At 39.7% G+C, this 21,288-nt stretch overlaps 1 protein-coding gene across 2 annotated transcripts in view; it reads left to right on the plus strand.

Moving 5' to 3' along the window:
* Nucleotides 1–20,821, plus strand: part of KCNQ3 (potassium voltage-gated channel subfamily Q member 3) — a 227,161-nt gene extending 206,340 nt beyond the window's left edge. For both annotated transcript variants that reach the window (XM_075415536.1, XM_075415537.1), the window contains 6 exons: nt 6,403–6,590; nt 7,642–7,744; nt 10,205–10,336; nt 12,960–13,058; nt 14,647–14,731; nt 15,686–20,821. In XM_075415536.1, coding sequence (XP_075271651.1) covers nt 6,403–6,590; nt 7,642–7,744; nt 10,205–10,336; nt 12,960–13,058; nt 14,647–14,731; nt 15,686–16,423 — 1,345 coding nt within the window. In that variant the 3' untranslated portion in view covers nt 16,424–20,821. The remainder of the gene's footprint in view (nt 1–6,402; nt 6,591–7,641; nt 7,745–10,204; nt 10,337–12,959; nt 13,059–14,646; nt 14,732–15,685) is intronic.
* Nucleotides 20,822–21,288: the final 467 nt, after the last annotated feature.

The raw sequence follows: 21,288 nt of genomic DNA on the forward strand, positions 1-21,288 counted from the left end.
TGGATTGCATGTTGAGATGTAACTGCATTATTTCCTTGCATGACTATTTCTGGAAAAGTATTTCTAGTTCAGTGGTTCCCACTCTTTATTCTGAACAAGGGTAAAACATCTGCTGCAGAAGCCAACCATCTCTTATATATCCAGCCACCAAACTCATCTCTCAGATGTTCCAAAATAATCCCCACCATTCTTGGGAAGCAAGAATCTGAGAATGGAATTATTCTTTACCTAGGAAGATTTCAAACTATACTGTCTGCACTGCTTCTGTCTTCCTCCTTTTATGGTGGTCTGTATGTGCTATAGAATTAAGGAGTTCTCGTGCTAGGATTCCACTTCAAAGACAAAGGTTTTGAGAAAACTATTATTCTGCCACAAGGGAAAGGATGCAATAGCAAGTCAATCAATGGCAAGCTGGTCAGAGAAACTACGTTGCACTTCTGCCAGTGTGTTTGGGATGCATTTGAATCCCTCTGGTTTCTGGAATTTTACTGGAAGTCAGGAATCACATTTTATTGAATGTAAGGAAGCCAAATCAACAGGGACCTAGAGGAGGAAGAGTAGATAATATCTGTACGAGGAGTCTGAAAGACAAGGTACATGAACTTGTGGGTGGGAACCACTGTTCTAGCCACTCTCATGAAGGATGATGTGATCTGCGCATGCTTCATACTCTGAAACTGAGCAATGCGCATGCTGATTTGATGAAGGAGATTGTGTCATGAGAACAAATGTTTCCTAAGTCTTTTTAAAAATCACAATGAAAACAAAAACCCCAGCAGACCCAGATTTCATCCCTTGGAAAGGAGAATAAAGTCCATTTTTCTCTGATGACAGCTAGTCATTATCTGGAAAGAAGCTTGGGTTTTGTTTTGGTTTTTTGTATACAACATAGTGTTATATTTTTTCACATGAAGCTGATGAATTATTTTCTGATGATTCTACTGCTCTGGCTGCCTGGATATGAACACAATTGTCTATATTTATTGCATAAACATACCATTATGAATCTGAATGTTACTTTAAGGGTTAATCATCCAAATAATGAGGAAGGCTTCACTTCAGGTAGCTTTAGATTAGGCTAGAGACCTGCTTTTTAAATGACTTCTTATCTAGATCTTTCTGTTTGTCATTAACAAATGACAAGTTCCCTCAGCTGTACAGTCATCCGGAAGTGAAATGGAGCTGAACTGCACTCTGTAGGTTGTGAAATTCCCACTGATTATAGAAAGAGGTCTAAAGATTCACCTCAAACAGGACATTTAACTTTTTAAACAGCTTAAGACCTGTCAGGTAAGTTCTAGCTCCTAAACATAAGGTGCTTGAGCAACAGCATTGGGACAACAGTTGGTTCCTAAACTGACACTGATAAATGGAGAAAGTTGAGAAACTCCCTAGACGGAGAATTTAGGCATGCTTTTGCTTTATATTATCTACCTTAAAACCTCACCCCAACAAAAAAAAAATCAGCCTATGAATGAGTGTGCCTACATGTGCAGTGGACAACATCACTGCAAACAAGTAGACTTTTGTGCTGAATGCAGATGAATGTTTTGGTCTGTTTTGATCTATGAGGAGGATATCAAATCTTTATCACTCCTATTCTTGTCTAGCTCCATGGCAGAGATTTCTGCATATATTGCCTATATTTCCGTCCTATATCAGAAAAAAAAAAATACACAAGATTAGTGTTTTGGATAATTTCCATCATCCACCAACCCTTTTCCTGAAGGTCTGATCCCTGCAGTTCCTTGCAAAGCACTTTATGTGTCTTTATCTTTTGGCAAGGAATGCAGTTATTACAGGAGTTTTAAGGGGCAAACTTTGAGAAATATGGATATGTGTTTTGAAGGACCAAGCAAGTTTCTGAAGAGAGAGTCAGAAGCTATATGTAATGACAACTCTATTATTCTAATATAGTATTAAACTGTGTTTATAAACAAAAGGAATCCTCTGTCTCACCTATTTTTCTGCTTCTTCGTCTTTCAGATTCTCTGCCTTAAACATATTCCTCTCTTGAGAACTTCTCTGTAGTGTTACTAAACCAAATCTTGCAAAATTTAATACACTGCTCAAAGCCAATGTGTAGTATGTGACCGCTTCTTGCTTTTGAGGAAATCAGCTCATCCTCTGAAATCACCTGAGTTTTACTGCTAGAATTCATCCTTCTAGGAGCTTCCTTCTCATCTTGGAAGGTCTTGAACCAAGAAGATTAACCTTGAAATCCTGAAGAACAGGCAGACTACAGTCTCCCCTCTCATTTGAGATTCATCAATCAATGGTCACCCGTTAATACTCCCACCAGGAAAAGCTGATCTCCACAACAAGTCTGTTGTACATATAATGTTTTCAGACCTAGGGAAGAATATCTTCATATTATTATAATTGAATATATGTACTCATCCTAAAACTGCTTCAGTTTCTTCCTTCTTGTAACTTCTTTCAGTCTCCTTTAGTCTACAAGGATCATCACAATGCCAAGCATGCTTAATTGCTCTGTTTTTCTTCACATTGGGGACCTCACAAGCTCACTCCCTGTAATATCTTCATGCCCATCAGTTTATATTTCCTGGCTGACTCATTGTTATCACTCAGATTTTTGGTATATTAAAATCCTTTTCAGTGATGTGCCATGATTCACAGTATCACAGTATCACAGTATGTTAGGGGTTGGAAGGGACCTCTGTGGGTCACCTAGTACAACCCTCCTGCCAAAGCAGGGTCTCCTACAGCAGACTGCACAGGACCTTGTCCAGGCGGGTCTTGAATATCTCCAGAGAAGGAGACTCCACAACCTCCCTGGGCAGCCTGTTCCAGTGCTCCGTCACCCTCGGAGTGAAGAAGTTCTTCCTCACGTTCAGCTGGAATTTCCTTTGCTTCAGTTTGTGCCCATTGCCCCTTGTCCTGTCGCTGGGCACCACTGAAAAGAGTCTGGCCACATCCTCCTGACACCCACACTTGACATACTTATAAGCATTTATAAGATCCCCTCTCAGCCTTCTCTTCTTCAGGCTAAAAAAGCCCAGTCCCTCAGCCTCTCCTCGTAGGAGAGATGCTCTAGTCCCCTCGTAGCCCTCCACTGGACTCTCTCCAGTAGCTCTTCATCTTTCTTGAACTGGGGAGCCCAGAACTTGACGTAGTACTCCAGATGGGACATTACTAGGGCAGTGTAGAGGGGAAGGAGAACCTCCCTCGACCTGCTGACCACAGTCTTCTTCATGCATCCCAGGATCCCATTAGCTTTCTTGGCAGCCAGGGCACACTGCTGGCTCATGGTCAACTTGCTGTCCACCAGCATTCCCAGGTCCCTCTCTGCAGAGCTGCTTTCTAGCAGGTCCGCCCCAAGCCTGTACTGGTGCATGGGGTTGTTCCTGCCCAGGTGCAGGACCCTGCACTTGCCCTTGTTGAACCTCATCAGGTTCTTCTCTGCCCAACTTTCCAGCCTGTCCAGGTCTCACTGAATGGCAGCACAGCCTTTGGGTATATCCACCACTCCTCCCAGTTTTGTGTCATCAGCAAACTTGCTGAGGGTACACTCTAGCTCTTCATCCAGGTCATTGATGAAAAAGTTGAACAAGACTGGGCCAAGTACTGACCCCTGGGGGACACCACTAGTTCCAGACTCTGCTTGACCATCCTTCTGCAAAATAATTCCTCCTTCAAAACTTTGATTTTATTACTATTGAGACATGAGAATTTGTTTTTCCCTTCTTTATGCCCCCCAAAATATACAACTCATTCAGCTGACTTTTACTTCCTCACTTTCAATTTCCGTGCTCTTTCAAAACTTGCTTATTAGCTGTCATCTTCTCCTGTGTATACTTTTCCTATATTTGATAGCTGAGTCCTGGAAGAATCCAAGTTTCGCCAAAATGCTCTGGACTTAAGACATGTGTCTTTTAAAGAGCTACTGCTCTCAAACATGGCCTCTGAAAGAACAGAGAATTGGTAGTGATGCAGAAAAGAGATCACAGGATTTTCCATATCCTAGTAGAAAACAAACTACTTGTTGGGACCCTGCAGCCACTATCAGTTTAACTTTTAGAGCACCTTGGTGGAGCAGTCAGATAAAGATGCTAGTCCAAAAACAAGCACTGTGGAAACCACTTTTTAAACAAGTGCTTAACGCTGAACATGAGACTACCTACACCTTCTGTGATGGCTAATTTGCCACATATGCCAACAAGTAACATCTGATGTTTTTCTACAGAGAAGGAAGTAATCCCTGGTTTTTGTTCTACACATTTTTCTGTGCTTTGTTTTTCTTTCCCCCACACCATGAATTCCTCAGGAAATTACATTAGGACACAGTCTGGGTAATACTAGTATCATTCACTTAGACTGTGTTAATTCTTCACTCAAATCCACACTTTCATCTTCTCACATCATTTACTTCAGTGCTGGTGATGCTGATATAGCAGGACTAGCTGTGTGTCTCCACACTCACACAAGTACTTCTTCATCACTGCTGCCATACTTGCGCACAAATATACACTTCATACAATGACAGGACAAGTATCTGAATTCACTAGACATAGAAACTGCATTCACAAGTACTGTCATGTTGTGAACAAGAAAATTCAGAAGGCCTGAAGAGCATCCTACACAAAGATTTAGCGTTTGCATTCTTTGTAACAAGGAAGCCTGTATTTCATTGCCTTCTGGCTCAAAGATACATTAATCAGAAACAGATAGCAAAGGTGAGGGCCCCAGTAATTCATATTTAAAAGACACACAAAAACCTGCGACAGCTGTGACATTCAGTGCTCAGATCACGTAGGAATTTTGTGTGCTGTGAACTGCAGTATTCCTAATAGAGTCAACACTTTTATGAAAGCTGCAAAGTCATCATACGTGCCTTTAAATCCATCTCGCCTTTATAATTTTCAGAGCAATGTCGTAAGAACTTACATTGTGGAGGCTTACTGCTACTGATAGAGCTCTGAGACAGAAATAGATTCTTCTTTCAAGGAGGTGCACCAATCACACCAGAGATGCTAGAACACAAAAACAATCCATCTGACAAAGAGAACTCCTTAAGTAGGGAATAAGCAGTCCTGTGAGTGAGACCCTTCACTTGCAAGGTCTGCACGCAAGTCTCCATCTTCGTCCACTATGTCCTTGCATGGTGGAACCTCCCCATGCTTGTGTCTCCTGCCAGGAAGTTTAGTGAGTTCGGCTGAGCATGCTGCACAGATACGTCTCTGCATACCCATGAAATCTCTTTCTTCTGGTCACCATTGTTGTTCATCCTCCAGTTCTGCTCCTATCTGTGGCTTTCAGAAACCCAATAGCTGCATCAGCTTCTGCCCTCCCCCACTCAACCTGCCTGCCTGTCCTTCTCTTCAGCACCGGAGTGCCTCTTGACCTTGTGTGAATAATTCAGCTCTCCCTAGAGCTGTCCCACATTGCAACCTTCAGGAAGGGCTTAAAAGGCACAATTTCTTTCCATGGTTTAGCCCCACATCTTTGTAACGAGCATGCAATTGACAAATATTTAAGCAGCAAAGAGAACAAGAAAATCAAATAATTGTACCATGTTTCACCTATGAAGAGTTCAAAGAATATTTAGGCTGATACACTCACTAGCAAATTCGTTTTGTGTCGCTCCTTTCAGCAGTATTAGTAATTGCCTTTAAGACCATTATGGTCATCAGGCTGTCAGAGGGATTACTGATTCTGGTAAGATGGCAAGCAGGTGAAATTGTAGCTATTTGTTGTCACTGAAGGAAAAATGTCTTTGGTCAGTAAATCTGTAAGAAGACAGTGCAAGGAACCATCAGAGGAACAAAATACGTCACTTCACTAAAATTCATATAGGTCACCTCAATTTCTAGTACAGTGAGGGATGACTGGATGTAAATGGTGGAGAGAACTGGGTAGCCTGCCCTACCACGTAGCTAATAATTGCTTGGCAATGCCTTTCCAGTGTTTTACTGATAGTTCATTTGGTTCACAGCACATCTGACTTTCTTTTAATCCTGGCTATGCACATGAGTTATTCATTTAATAGCCTGCCAAAGACCCAGCAGTTAAAGAAAGCACTGAACAGGAAAGGCCAAGCATCCTTATCATTAGATAACATAACTGGCTAAATAGTCGTGTTCCTCTGCTTAGTAATAAATCTAACGCTTCAGACATGCTACTGGAGCTGAAGCACTGTGATACATCACATAGAGAGGATAGCAAGACCCTCTGGTAACATTTTCAACACAAAAGTGCTCGTAAAAAGCAGTTATCTGTGGAGCTCAGCTGTTGCTTACAAAGACATTGATGTATTACGGTAGCCCCAGCAGTGTCCTTGTGTACAAAACATTTATTTAGCCTGTTATGTATTTACAGCATCATGAAAACAAGTTAAAAGTGTACAAAGGAGGAAAATGATTACTTTTGCTTATTTTGTAGCCAAAAGCTGGGTCTCTTGGATCGGGTTCGTGGTACCAATACTAAAGGAAAGCTATTTACCCCTCTGAATGTAGATGCCATTGAAGAAAGTCCTTCAAAAGAGCCTAAGAATGTTGTCTTGAATAATAAGGAGCGTTTTCGCACTGCATTCCGAATGAAAGCGTACGCTTTTTGGCAAAGCTCAGAAGGTAGCCCACCTATGTTGATTTCTTTCTATCCATCCCCCATTCTCCCCTTTTTGATTTGTTCCTCTGCATCTTCTGTTGAAGGTTTGTGACTTTCTGGGCCATGCATAGCCGGTCCATGGTTTTACAAGACACAGTTGGGGAACCTCCAGGAAATGAATGCTAGGGTCCAGGCAACACAGTACTTGATATAAGACAATGGCCCTCCAAAAACAGTAATCTATATAGGAAATTACCAGTCCTGTAATCAACCTATTTGACCTGGAACAAGAGGGCACACTGGGCAGTGCTGTTATGCGAAGGTAGCTCACCCCTAGACTGCATCCAACGTTACACTAGCCTGCGTCCAGGCATCTCAAATATCTCGTCAATGCAATCTCTTAAAACCTTGATTTATGGAGTCAATGGCTGCTTCCTTCCCACTCTGCCAAAGACTGCTGCCCCTCATCAGATTCCCATTGGGTGTCCATGCAACATCATAGGGCATATTTCCTCTCAGATTCCCTGGGCACACATTTTTCTCTTGTTGTCTATGGTGTCTAAATGGTCTCTAAATAACAGTTTCTCCTTTATTGTGCCAGCTGGCATTAGTGCATGCTGGGCAGACTACCATGGACATAGTCTGGGTGTCCACACTGAGAACTTGATTATCTTCTTCCTTGAAGCTACATGAGCTCCAAGTACTGAAAGTGGGACGATAACTTGGCCTGTAGCTTCTACACCTGTTTTAACCTTATATAAAATAATTTTGGCAAAGATTTACCATTGCAAAGCTCCTAAAGCTGGAACTTCTAAATCCTTTGGAATGAAAGAGAAGTTCCTAAATTTCAGAAATGCTGAATTCTGAGAGAAAATCCCTCAAATAATACATCTTACATCTGTACCAGCAGAAATATGAAATCCCTTTCAAGAGCTCACCAGAGAAAAAGGAACCTGCAAGAGATGTTCCTTTACTAAATTACATTTACTTTATGTAGTGCTTTAGTTAGCCAGACCTCCCTCTAAACATTATGTGGTCAGATGTTCACAGAGCTTTTTTTGACCTGCTTTGCAGATGCAGGAACAGGGGAACCCATGGCAGAAGAGAGAGGCGAAAGTAGTGACTTCCTTATGGAAGATATGATCCCCACATTCAAGACAGCCATCCGAGCTGTCAGGTAAACGTGTCTCATGCTCCTCAGTGCTTTGCTTTGACTTTAAATTCTTATGCTTCAGGAAACCACATTACTATGTTCCTACTTGTTGATTAATTGTTTCTGTTACTATTTTTTTAATGCAATAAATTAGATAATACTAGATATATTGAAAAGTACCAGATAGACCCTATTTGTAGTCCTCTTCAAAAATATGCACAAAGGAAAATGGTTTTCAGTAACCTTGACCATGCCATTTTCTCAAGATGTTCCATAAATATATTTGTTGTAAAATAGTGTATACAGTTCCTCATTAATATATGCTATAAATATAATATTTTGCTCAATTTTGTGACTGTAATGTTTATGTAAAACTGGAATTTTTGCTTGACAATAAACTCTGAGCTGACTCAGCTCTTTTTTGTTCACTGTTGTATGAGTGTGCAATATAATTTTCAGCTGTCATATTTTAGCAGATGATGAGGTCTCCGTTTCAGCATTCTTCAGCTTGTGATGTGTATCACCTCTATTTTCATATCACAAGACATATTCTATAGGGTTAGAAAACTCCTAGTAAGGCTTGATAATGTGCTTAGGACATCAAGCACATAGAAATCGTTCACCGATTCTCCGTTACTCCTCCATTCAGTATTTTTTACTCTCTTCCCTTGAAAAATGCCCCCATAGGAAAGTACTTTACTTTCATTGCAATTACTTTTTATTCCAGAAGTTGCTAAGTTTTGGGTCACCTTCTAGGTGAAATACTGCAAGTCTGGAGTACCCCAAAATTATCTTCTTAGAAAAGCTTCAAGGAAGATGGTTACAAGTATAGGAACATATACTTTTATATATATATATAACCATAAGACGTATTCTCCTGGTTCTTTTCCAGTAGGTGCAGAAGAACCAGTCATTAAAAATTCCAAGTTTTCTCAAGTCTGCTGAAAGCCATCTCCCACAGATTTTGCCCGTGTTACCCATGACTGCATCCCGCCTGCTAGAAGTTTCTTCATCCCTACTTCCTCTACAGTTTTCTCTTTCTTTCCCTGATACCTGCTTGCCTTCAAACACAGACTATACATCTGTCCTGTTTTCCAGCCCCACGTCCACGAAACATGCTATTATTACTTTTGCAAAACTTCCTTTCCCACATCCTGTGCAAATCTGATTGATTCATGCAATTTCACTTTAAACTCAGTCATGAACCAGGCTTTTTTCCACCTCCACCCCCCCTTGTATAATTTACCCCGACCTTGGCTGCTAATGGGAAGTCATTCTTTCAGAAAAAATGCATCATGGGTTTTCATGACCAAGGAGATTTTAAATTGAAATTGCTAACAGTGTGATTCATATTTTTCCTTTATGTTTTTTTTTAAGTTTAGTTTTGCTGTTATCATATATAGATTGGTTATAAAAGGCATAGATATAATTTTGAGATCTTGAAAGATTTATAAGAAGCAGAGTGAAAGAGTTGAAACCCTTAAAAAGTTGCAATAGAATGGTCTTTGTTAAATGGAAGTTTACACAGATTTTTAAAAAGTTAAAAAAACCCACTGACCTTGAATAAAAAGCAGGTCAGGATCTTAACAGATGATAGCAGTTCCCCAGTTCAGACACATAAGAACATGGAGACTTTACTGAGAAAGCAAACCCTTGGACCCCAAGCCTAAGACAGGTTAAAGAAATAAAATGCTTTTCATTCTTTACACGTTTCTTGTCTATTTGTTTATTTTACCAAGATATAACAGTGCAAATGAATGTACAAACAGATAAGAATGAATAAAAGAATGTCAAACACTTTTTGTGTGGTCTGGCCAGCACAGGTCCTTATTATAAGAATTCTGTTATTATTTACTAGGACATTTTATAATAATATTAATAATAACAATAATTTATACTACTACTGCTACAATAACGTTATACTGCTGCTTTTTCAATGACACTTCAGGCAGTTCTAACATTTTTTCTTTTCTCCATAACTTGAACTGCTGCTGACTTCTTGACTTCCACATTTCCATCTAATTATCATTTCCTATCTGAGACTTTCCCAGGTGCAAAATGAAAACCAAACTGAAAATGATTCAGCATTACAGATAAAATAATTTAGCTTTATAATAGGCTGAAGCATAAAAAATCAGCTTCAGCTTCACAGCTTCAAAATCTCCTGTGACTTGTGTTGTCCAAAATCAAATTCCACATATGAACTTGTAGCTTTGAACCATATCTATCTATGATGATAGTGCTGAAAAAGACATTTTGTGTGTGAAATTTGTTTTAGCCTGTTAATTATGAATAGCCAACTATCATATATTCACAAATGTGGTATGATAGTAGAGATTCTCTGCTTATGATTTAGCGCCTTGTTCTGAAATAACATGTTTAGTTTCAAAACATCCAGAGTAGTTATTAATTATTCAATAAAACTGCAAATTATCATTATGGAATTTATATTAGAAGTTAGCATTTTTTCTGTTTATTATGCAGAATACTACAGTTTCGTCTCTATAAAAAAAAATTCAAGGAGACTTTGAGGCCTTATGATGTAAAGGATGTGATAGAGCAATACTCAGCAGGGCATCTTGATATGCTTTCCAGAATAAAATATCTCCAGGCAAGGTAAGAATCCTCTGTTAAATGGGGAAAATATATAGCTGTGCTAGCAAAATATAAGCATAGGTGGCTTATTTGCGTACAAGACCACCCAGAAGCTATGTCATTGTTTCGTGTTGCTGGTCAATAAGAAAGCGTTTCTCCAAAGAATAAAAGCACATGAGCAGCTAGCAGGGGCAACAGCAGCAGAAGAAACCACTGGCTCATACTTAGAACAAGGAAATTGGAGCAAAAACATCCTGTGAATTTTCTTGACCACTGCCTTATCTGATCCGGGTCAAGTTTCTCCCCTTCTCCCCCTTTTACAGATGATAAATCAAAGCAGTAATTGTTCTACACGAGCTTTTCTTTGGGCTGGATTCTCTGCTGACCTGTGCCTGGTGAAACATCTCATACAAGTGCAAAAATCATAGAACTACAGAATCATCAATGCTGGAAAAGACCTCTGAGACTATCAAGTCCTACCGTGAAAAAAATACATCAGCACAGGTTTTACATCCCCTTCACTCAAATTGACCTGTATGAAAAAAATTGGAATTTCAGGCCTTTGTGACTCTTGCGCTCCCACAATTGCTGCCTCACAGAAGCCCTTCATCCCAATGTGCTTTTGAGGCGTATCTGCAAATACTTGTGCTGCTTGCATCCCAAATCATGAGCGCAGGTCAGAGCTTGAGGTAGTAGGCTTTTCTGGGTTTGGGTGCACGTCTGTGTATGTGCGTGTAGCTGTAGTAGCTCAGTCTCAGCACAGCACTGCCCACATTCCCTGATTCCCCCCAGTCACTCTGAACAGCAAAATGCTGTGCAGACATCACCTTGATTTCTCTCAAGAATGGGCTGAGAGAGTGAAACTCTTGCTGTACATTTGGACCTTACCTAGACTTACCTTGACTGCTCTGGTCCTTCTGTTGAACTTCATAATTTCTTATTTCAAAGTGCTTTTCCACTTACTGGGCTATCTCATTTTCAAGTATATAACATGTCTGGCTCCTACCTCATTATTATTGCCCTAGAAAAGCTGCTCTCTTCAATTACATACCACAAAACATCATTGTTATTCTGTAAAATGAGCTCTGTATCATACGTTATCGGGTTTCAATGCAGTAATATCTTTCTGAAGTCAGGAAGTTGAGGAGGACTCATGATGTTAGAAATCTGCACCTATCTATGGTTGGGTCTACATGTCTTATACTGAAGATCCTTCCTTTACTTCTGACTGAGGTGTAGTGTGATTTTAGACAGCAGAGCAACTCTCCGATACTCACTTGAGTCCTAGCAGCAGTAAAGGTGCCTGACATGATTAGGCCCATCTCATGCAATGTTTATGGCAGGTGAGTCAGGGCGAGAATCATAGCACAGCCTAAGCCTTGTGATGTTCAGCTCAGCAATGTCATGCCTCAGAATAAAGAATCACCACTAGTGGAAGAACCACAAAATTTCAACAGCCATTTTGTACGTATAGAGGGAAGACTTTTTTAGAGGTTTTTGAAGAAAAAGCATAATCCTGACAAGCCATGTGAGATTCCTCTTACATACAGTTAACAGAGCTAGTCAACATAATTAATGACCTTTATGGAACAATTAATTGCTGCTTAAACCAGATGCCTTGATTTGATCAGTTAAATCTCCCTTACTCTGCCCCAAATTGTCTTCATGGTGTTGACTAGATCTCCACCAATTGTAATCAGACAAAACCACAGAGGCGAGTGCTACTCATTATGTCTATGGATAGCGAGATGCCACAGGAGCTTGATGACATGTTGACTGATGGCCCAGAAATGCTTGGATGCCTAGCAAATATCTGGGTAGCTTTGTGAGGTTTTCCTTGAGCTTTTTTAAGTTGCATTTTCAAAGGTTCATGGGGGCACCACAAAACCACACAATGTACCTGCGTGGATTATCTGATAATACAGATGACTGCTCTGCGGACTAGTGCTGACTGAGATCTGGTCACTTTGGTGTGTGGGCTGAGTGAACAGAGGCTTGCTTGCACCTGACAAGTTAGATATACCAAACAACAGAATATACTGATATAGTACAAGAGTGCGATTAAATATGCTGGAGTGTCACAAAGAATCCTTTTGGTTTGTTCCAAATAAAAAGTCAAGTAGGATTCCTTGCGAAACTTCATTTATAGTTATATTTTTCAAACCAAAAGAATGATTAGTAAAGACAAAACAAATTACTGATAATTAGGCACAATAACTGACAGAAACTCATCGGTTTATTAAGAGTATCAGGAATTGCCATCTTTCCCCAGATTCTGATTTTCACTATCCATCACAGAACCTGCAGCTTATTTTGAGGAGCAGCTGTTATTGGAGGTTTTTTGAGAATCACACTGTTTAGTTTCTTCGAAGGAAATGAAGTCATGTGTTTCAAATGTCAAAGTGTCAGCAGTGAGCTAGATAATTACTTAATTACCATGAAATTACCAGGTAGTTACAATTCAATGTATTGATTGTGGACCCGGAACAGAACAAACATGTCATGATCCTCAATATATTACCAAATCAAAACATGCTTCTTTTTTGAACCTTTGCTACTGTTTGCTGCAGAGATGCGTAGTATTCTCTGTCATGTGTTAGCATTTAGGGATGGACTCATGCAGTTGTACTTCTCTTTTTTTCAGAGTAGATATGATTTTTACACCTGGACCTCCATCTACTCCCAAGCATAAGAAATCCCAAAAGGGAGGAGCCTTTTCTTACCCTTCACAACAGTCTCCCAGGTGAATTTTTTATGCCTAGTATTTTGCACAGACCAAAGAGAAATAAAAAGTTTATTCACATCAATAAGCATGCCCTGCATTCATCCAGCCAGTACACTGTGTTAGTAATGATACTGAGAGTATATGTTGCTACAACATATACACCTGTAAGTGTCGAGCCAGAAAGAGACTAGTTTCCCTAAGAACAATGTATGATGGAAATCTAAACTTAATGGCTTCTTCATTCTCTAGCTTAGTTTCTCAACAGTTTGGAAATGTGATTTTATATGAAATATGTACTTATGATTGCTGATGTGTTGAATTACTGACATTCAACTAGTAAATCCAGTCAAAAACTCAATAAAACTCACCAATAGTTTGAAGGTAAATCAGTTATCTTCCTGAAGTGAAAAAAGTCTTCTTATAGTCCCCACTAAATAGGAAGCACAGAGTTTTAATGATGCTTCTTTTAAACCACTGATTGGAGAGAATTACTGAAAATAAATTGCAATACCAGGTTTCTGGGTGTGAAAGTTACAGCATGTTATTGTATTGCTGCATCCCTGATAGCCTGAATTCAATAATAAATGACATTTCTTCTGTTATTTACAAGTATCAATCTGTGTTCCATGGGGAACCACACAAGACAGTCAACAATCTGTCCCCAAAGATGTTATAGTTGCTTAGAACAAAAGTAATCTTACATAAAATAAATTAACTTGGCTCTATGTGGTTTATCCCACCCAGTGAAAAATATAAAAACATGTAAATTTGAAGACAGAGACCTACATATATGGAAGAGTCAATGATCATTTGGGAAACAAAGCAGATTGCAAAATTTGAATAAGCCCATATAATCAGTAACCCAATCTGCAAAATCTGACATATTTTAGTTTCTGCTTTAGTAAAATATATTCACAGTTATATTTTGAATTTTGTCAGAAAGAGAAGAATTGGACCCGTTAAAAGTTTTAAGAGATCATCTCCTTACCTCCTGAAGTCAGTCTGTCTGATGGACGGGCAGTACGAAATTACGCAGAAGAAAATTTATACTGGAATCTACTTTAAATCTCCAGGCCTGACTGCCTCTTTTCAGCATTTCCAGTCTCTGCCTCTTATTATCTTTTTTAATGAAATCGAGAAAAAAAACAAAACACTAAGCCTTGAAACTCAGATTCAGTCTTCAAAGACACATATTATAAAGGATTAGATTTAAAAACACATGGCTGTCTGTAGACCCACTATCTAGACTATCTCAGCATTTTCCACAAAGAAATCATTCCACCAAGTCTGAGATTAATTTCACTTTCATTTTGAACTTTTTGTTTGCTTTTGCTTTTTTTAATCTTAATCTTAACTTTGAACCAAAATAATTTTAAATTAAAAATCAGGAATATATTTTTCTAGAAATACATTGCAATCACATAGAATGGACTTTTGCTCCTGTTTGTATTGTATGATAAATAACTATATTCAGTCTTTTCTTAAATAGAGTTCCAAAGAGCTATATGAATATACCACCAAGATAATAATTCAGTTTTCTGATATAAATTACTTACTGTGTTGCAAAGAAAAATTAAACACTAATAGAGTTATTAATTATTTATAGAAATGATCCATATGTAGCCAAAGCATCTACAGCAGATACTGAAGACCAAAGTATGATGGGCAAATTTGTTAAAGTTGAACGACAGGTAAGTAATTTCATGACAGTGATGGAGGCTGAGGCGGTTGCACAGAAACGATAAAGCTGACATAAATTTTGTGTGAGTCTTTAGCTGACCCAGGCAGATTTGTACTGTTGGCAATCAAGACTCATACAGATCTTGTAATAATGATGACAAAACTACGTTGTTAGTTTTTATGAAAGAATTTAATTAACTGGGAAGTGTGCACTTTGAAACCTCTTGAAGCAATATCATTATATACGGCAGGACGACCCTAACCATGATGTTTACTTTTTCATTCCCTTAAAATCCATACTCATCATTTCTGGTGTTTGCTGTGAGCACCACCTTCTTTTGCAGGGTCTGGTACTCAAAAGGATTGCCTCCACAGGTATTTTTGGGCCCTCTTTGTGCATCCTATCCTATTGCTTAGCAAGGCAAGACCTTCTAATTTTTAAATACATAACTAAGATGGAGGCAAGAGGCGCTGATTCATACCAGTTCCTTTCATGGAATACAAATGTTCAGGCACAAAGCACTATCAAAAGAGAAAGGAAATTAGTCCTGATATTTAACCCTGATGTCATGGGACTATGAAGAGTTAGAGAGTAGGTCTGTGTACAAAGGTAATTGCATCTGTTGTATTTTGGTAATAGCTATTTACCGTATGGTATCAAGACTTTGGTCATAATGCTGTAGACTGCTGTTGGATGCTGGACTTCTAAATATCCAGCAACTCTCAGAATCTTTTTGGCACAGTTCATAGGGATGGATCTTCTTAATTTGAAGCAGTTAGAGGATAAACTGGCTTCCACTGCAGTTAAGTTTCCAAGGGAAAGTTATGATTACCTGTAATTACCTTTATGACCAATAAAGATGGCAGAACACCATTGACGGGGGCAGTGCTCCTATGGGAGCATAGATAGACTTTTTAATTGAACAACTGACTTGAGACAATACCATAACATTGGTGTTTTTCAGGTTAATGACATGGGGAAGAAGCTGGATTTTCTTGTTGATATGCATATGCATCATATGGAACAGCTGCAAATACAAGTCGCTGAGATAAGTCCATTGAAAGAAACTGCTTCTCCTGCAAAGGAGAAGAGAGAAGAAAACAAATATTCTGAATTAAAAACAATAATATATAAATACACTGAGCAGTGTGCTCATGAAACTCCTTACAACTTCCAGCAGGTTCCAGTCAACAAAGTCAGTCCTTTTGGTTTCTCAGCACGTGATCGTATGACTCATTCACAACCTTTATCAATAGGTGGGCAGAACTCTGGGAAAGTGCAAGCCACACCTTCCTCAACTTCATATGCAGAAAGGCCAACAGTTCTGCCTATATTTACATTAATGGACTCCCAGGTTAGCTACCACTCTCAAGGAGACTTACAAAGCCCTTACTCAGACAAGGTGTCTCCAAGGCAGAGAAGGAGCTTAACAAGAGACAGTGATACTCCATTATCCCTTCTCTCCGTCAACCATGAGGAACTTGAGCGCTCCCCAAGTGGCTTCAGTATCTCCCAAGACAGAGACGACTTCCCGTTTGGCCCCAACGGGGGATCAGCGTGGATGAGAGAGAAACGTTACCTAGCAGAGGGGGAAACGGACACAGACACTGACCCTTTCACACCAAGTGGCTCCATGCCTTTGTCTTCTACAGGAGATGGGATTTCAGATTCAATATGGACCCCTTCAAATAAGCCAGTTTAAAAGTGCGTGTGGGGGCAGTCACTGGCTGACTTCTCCATGTAATGTAAGCATACTTTGTATATCTCACGTACTCTACACCCAAAGCTTACTAGTTCGAAACACCAATGGCTGCATAAGATGCATGTGATATTAGTGGTAGTCATTCTGCACCATTTCATACGATTTACTAATGCAGTTTTTTTCATGCTACCAAAACTAAGAAGCTTAGTTTTGAGCATGATTTGCATGACTTTACCCTATATAAATGGTACAGCTGATTTCTTCTATGATACATATCTATCTGATACTCTTCAATACAACAATGGTGAATTGATAACAGGCAAGATATGGTGGTGCTTGCTAAATTTTGTAAACGGAGCAGCAAAGTAAAAAGTATTTTCAGGAGTAGTATCCCTTTGTGGAAACATAACGTCTGAATCCATTTTCCAATATAAGTAAATGATTCTCTACAAAACCTAGCCAAGAACATCTAATATTCAAAGCAGGGAAAAAGCTGAGTCAAAGTAAATAACTGCACTGAAATTGTTTTGTAAATTAAACATTTCTCATGTGATCCATTATACAACTACAACTACCCATGAAATATAATGTCAAAATGAAATTAGAGATAGAATTAAAATTACCAAAGCCACCTCCTGGGATTGGTCATGGGTATATTTATTTATTGTAAAATGTAAGTATAAATCCCTTAAACTACTTTGAAAATCTTGACTGGTGTTTAGAAAATTGCTTGAAGCGTGACTATAATGCTATTTTGTGGAAAATCTTTTGCTCAGCCCATTTGTTACTTATGTGGCCAAATTTTCTTTCTGTTCCAAAAACAATGTTGCTCAGTGTAGGGAACTCCAGGTTTATACACTCCACTCTTTTATTGACTTACTTACATCTCCTAAGTAAGCTGCATAATGTAACTATGCCTCGGTTTCCCATTCTGTTAATTGGGAGTTATACTTCCATACAAACATACAGGTTGTAAGGCTCAATTCACTGATATTTGACAAGTGCTTTTTGCTCCTCAGGTGTGCAGAGCATCACTATTCTGTTCGCTGGGAGTTCCACAATGTGGGGTGCTTTCAGGATCCGTTTCTCTCTGTTTACAGTGTCTCTTGGAAATGGACTGCTCCAAATCCATGAATGTTTGCCATATTTAAGATCAATGTACAAGTAAATAAATACCATTTTTGTCACCTGTCCTTGAGCAACAGAGGAATAAGTATGCTCCCTAGGCCTCTGCCACATATTTTTTCATCGGAATTGGAAATATGTTGAGGGAGAGCAGGAAAACAATCCAACCCAGTGGGAATAGGGCAGAAATGCATCAAAGATCTCACCACTACAGCGGGAATGTAGGATCTATATAGCTGAAACTAGCCTGTCCAAATATCCTAGGCAGGATTCATCTGATGTCAGTGCAGGTGTCCATGAAATACCATACGTTCAATGTCAAGTTCGATGGCTATGCCCGTTTTACAGCTAATGGAAAACTGCTCAGTACAGTTGGTGAGCACAGGGTACAAGATCCAAAGCACACATCAGCTTTAGGATGAGGTTAATGCCATCTTTAACTCAGTTATCTACAATGACCAAATTTCTATCAACTTCAAAGGGAGCAGAGGGTGACTTGCTTAGATGTCAGCTGATCAGACGCCCACTGTCAGTGGGAAGGCTCTCACCCCTACCCCAGTGATCCAAGGTGCCACCATGGCTCATGTCCACCTCCTCTTGAGAACGACCCCTATGACTCCACCCAGTGGCTTCACCACCATGGCTAGAGCACTGACCAACAAAGCCACGAGAATTTGGCCCGTGTACGATGTTAGAAAGTGAACTTTCTGTCATGACGGCTTACATTGCACTGCAGCTGCACAGCTGAGCATTGCTGGAACATCCAATCAGAGCACAAGACAGAGATACACTTTACTGGCTTCTCATATGTAACTGGGTGTTGCACAGGCCTGGAGAGGGTGCACTTCAATGGAAGATACCTTGTGGGGTTTTGCTCACTGTAGTAAACTTTATGTTTAATTCCCCAGTATCGTTGACATCTCATAACAGACATTCCATCCAGCGGGCTTCTATTCTCTTCCAGTTACAGGCATTGTCTTCATCTTCATTGTCTATTTAAAGAGACATCTAAAGGATTAGGATCTTCTTACTTCATCTATTTCTGCAGATAAATCATGATACATCCTTCTGGGACAGGTCTTAAGGGAGAACAAATTGCTGTTACTTGAGTAAATAATGCAGACCAGTTACAGCCTTTGAAGACTGGGCTGAGTCTATGGAACTGTTCTGAGGCCAGTAACTATGATGATATGAGGCACAATTTTGGTAATTACTTAATTGACAAAATAGCTATTGAACTGAAATATAATCTGTATTCAATGCAGATTCATGGCTAAACTTGAAGAGAATAAAACTAGCTGACAGAAGTGTAATTCATTATAATTTGGTGTATTCAGAGGAGTTCTTTGGCCATCAGTAATTCTTGGAAATGCCAGCATTGCGCCTGCTACAAGTTTTCTGATATAGTTACACATGTCTGTAGTAACTCGTAAGATTTAACCTTCACATGACAAATGGATGAATGAAAGCTGACTTTAACATTGCTAGACTTCTGAAATTGGTGTATGTATGTGCTAGACAAGCAGGCTTCACTTTTGTTATATGTCAAGTGCCTGGCATTCCTACTGATTTCATTTGAGTTTGGTCCTTCTTAATACGCTTTCTAGATCCGAGCAATCAAAAATCAAGGCAGCCAAAACCCAAGTGCAATCTGAGAAGTTTGTTTGTGACTGTCTTTGACAGTGGCTATGCCATGCAGCTCCCTGCGCAATTCCCCCTCAAGTACTTCAGTTCACTTTTCTAATCTCTCCATGCCAGGTCACCTAAAGGAAGTCTTTTCTCAGTATTAAACCTGGATGAAAACCATAAATCATCTCATTACACAAAGGCATGCTTGTTCCAACAGAACACCCAAGCAAGGGCAGAGACTTGGATGAGTCTTCACTGCACACAGAGTGCAGCCCCAGAGAAAGAGGGATTCGGGCTGCCCTGCACTGTGCGCGCTCAGCAGCTGACCCACCTTCAGGTTAGCATTTTCTATGGACTGTATCAATCAAGCTTCCTCACTTTAGATTCATAATGAGAATATTTCGCTGAGGCAGAAGTGAACGTTTGGCTAAAGTATGCAGGTATAGAAAATGTCATTTATGCTCCATTTAACGAGTTGGTCCTTTAAAAAAATCTAATCAGGTAACGGCTGTTGTCCTTGCCTTGGCTTTTCCCTGCACTAAATTAGTCAGTCTGGCTCCTGTCAAAATAAAAGGGAACTCAGCACATGGAAACATTGATTAAAAAGTCCCTAAACTGCCTTTGGCTATATTTGCTCTGTTCTTATCTGTAATTTTGCTGCATTGTTACGGTTCAGAGTGGAAATAGTTTGAAATTTTTCTGCTTCAAATCGTGGCCCAGCAGCACCACAAACTAATTCCCACCTGAACCCGTGCGTAGCAGGGCTGCTGACTTGTGGCCTTCAGGAGGGCACCGAGGTCCAATCAGTTCACAAGATCACAGCCTAAAGCAATCAGAAAATGCAGATTAAGCAGCAAATTCAGCCCTGCTGGGAGCCCAGTTGTGGCAGTGGTGTCACATCTGCCTAGGTAAGAACTCAATTTGTCCCGCTTCGTCCAGAGCATGTGAGAAAGAGCTGGATCTTGATTCCTTGCACCCCACAGCCCCCTCTGCTAAGTTTTAGGTGCCTAAGAGCTGAGAACCTAAATTTTCTAGAGCACCTCACGAATTTGGTGTGATACCGCTTTTCAGGAGGCACGCAGAATGTGGGCCTTCGCTGTTGAAGACCATTTTCAGAGGTGCAGAGGAAAAAGGCGTCATTTTCAAGTGTTTTACCAGGCATTGGGGGAATGAAGATGCTGGGTATCCCTGTGGCTTCTGATTATTTAGGCTGTAAGATCTTGTCCTTCCCAATTCAGCTTTTAGTAGCTTCCTGCTGAAGTGAAGCAAAATGCTAGAAGTGGAATCCCATTTCCATCCTCAAGAATATGCTGAGACTGAAGGTTACATGGCCAACTGCATTTTGTTTTCTAGTTATGGCATCTTATTATTACTAGTATTTGTGCCTTGCTCACTGAAATTTTCTCCATGCTACAAAGATGCTTTTCAGATTCTGGCTGACAAGGGAACACAACTTTTATACAAGTGGCCTTTAGTGCTCTTTATAATATTATTTATTGTAATTTTTAAACTGTATGTGTAATTTATATTCTGGCACTGTCCAATATTTGAACAACTTTAATATGTTTATTTCAATATATTATGCAAACAATACTTCTTAACTGATTTTTTATGTTCTGTCTTTAAAAACTGCACCACTTATTAATAAATAGAAATTTCAAATATGATGTGGAGGAATGTCTTTTCATTTAGCTTGAGATATATTCATACATATTCAAGGAACACTGTGTCAAATGTCCCTCCAGGAAAGACATTGCCAAAGATGTTTTTGACTTCACACGTGCAGGACGGAGCTTATAGCTGCAAGTAGACTTTATCTGCCTTCCACAGCTAGTCCTGTTATAGTGTCACACACAGTAGATCCCATTATCTGTGACTTCTTTTGATTTAGTGGCCGTGCAACTTATATGGCTTTGATGATTGTGTGTGGGGAAAATGAAAACTAGGGGTAAATGCATTCACATTAGAGACATTAACATGCTAAAATTTGATGAAGTTGCATGCAAAATGTATAGAGGACATAGTAATGGCACAAGGCTGCTCTGAATATTCTCCGCAGGGAATTTCACAGCTGGCTACAGGGTTAGGTCGGGAGCTCAGTTTCCTGCATC

Source organism: Opisthocomus hoazin, chromosome 3, assembly GCF_030867145.1.
Source record: "Opisthocomus hoazin isolate bOpiHoa1 chromosome 3, bOpiHoa1.hap1, whole genome shotgun sequence".
Lineage (NCBI taxonomy): Eukaryota > Metazoa > Chordata > Aves > Opisthocomiformes > Opisthocomidae > Opisthocomus > Opisthocomus hoazin.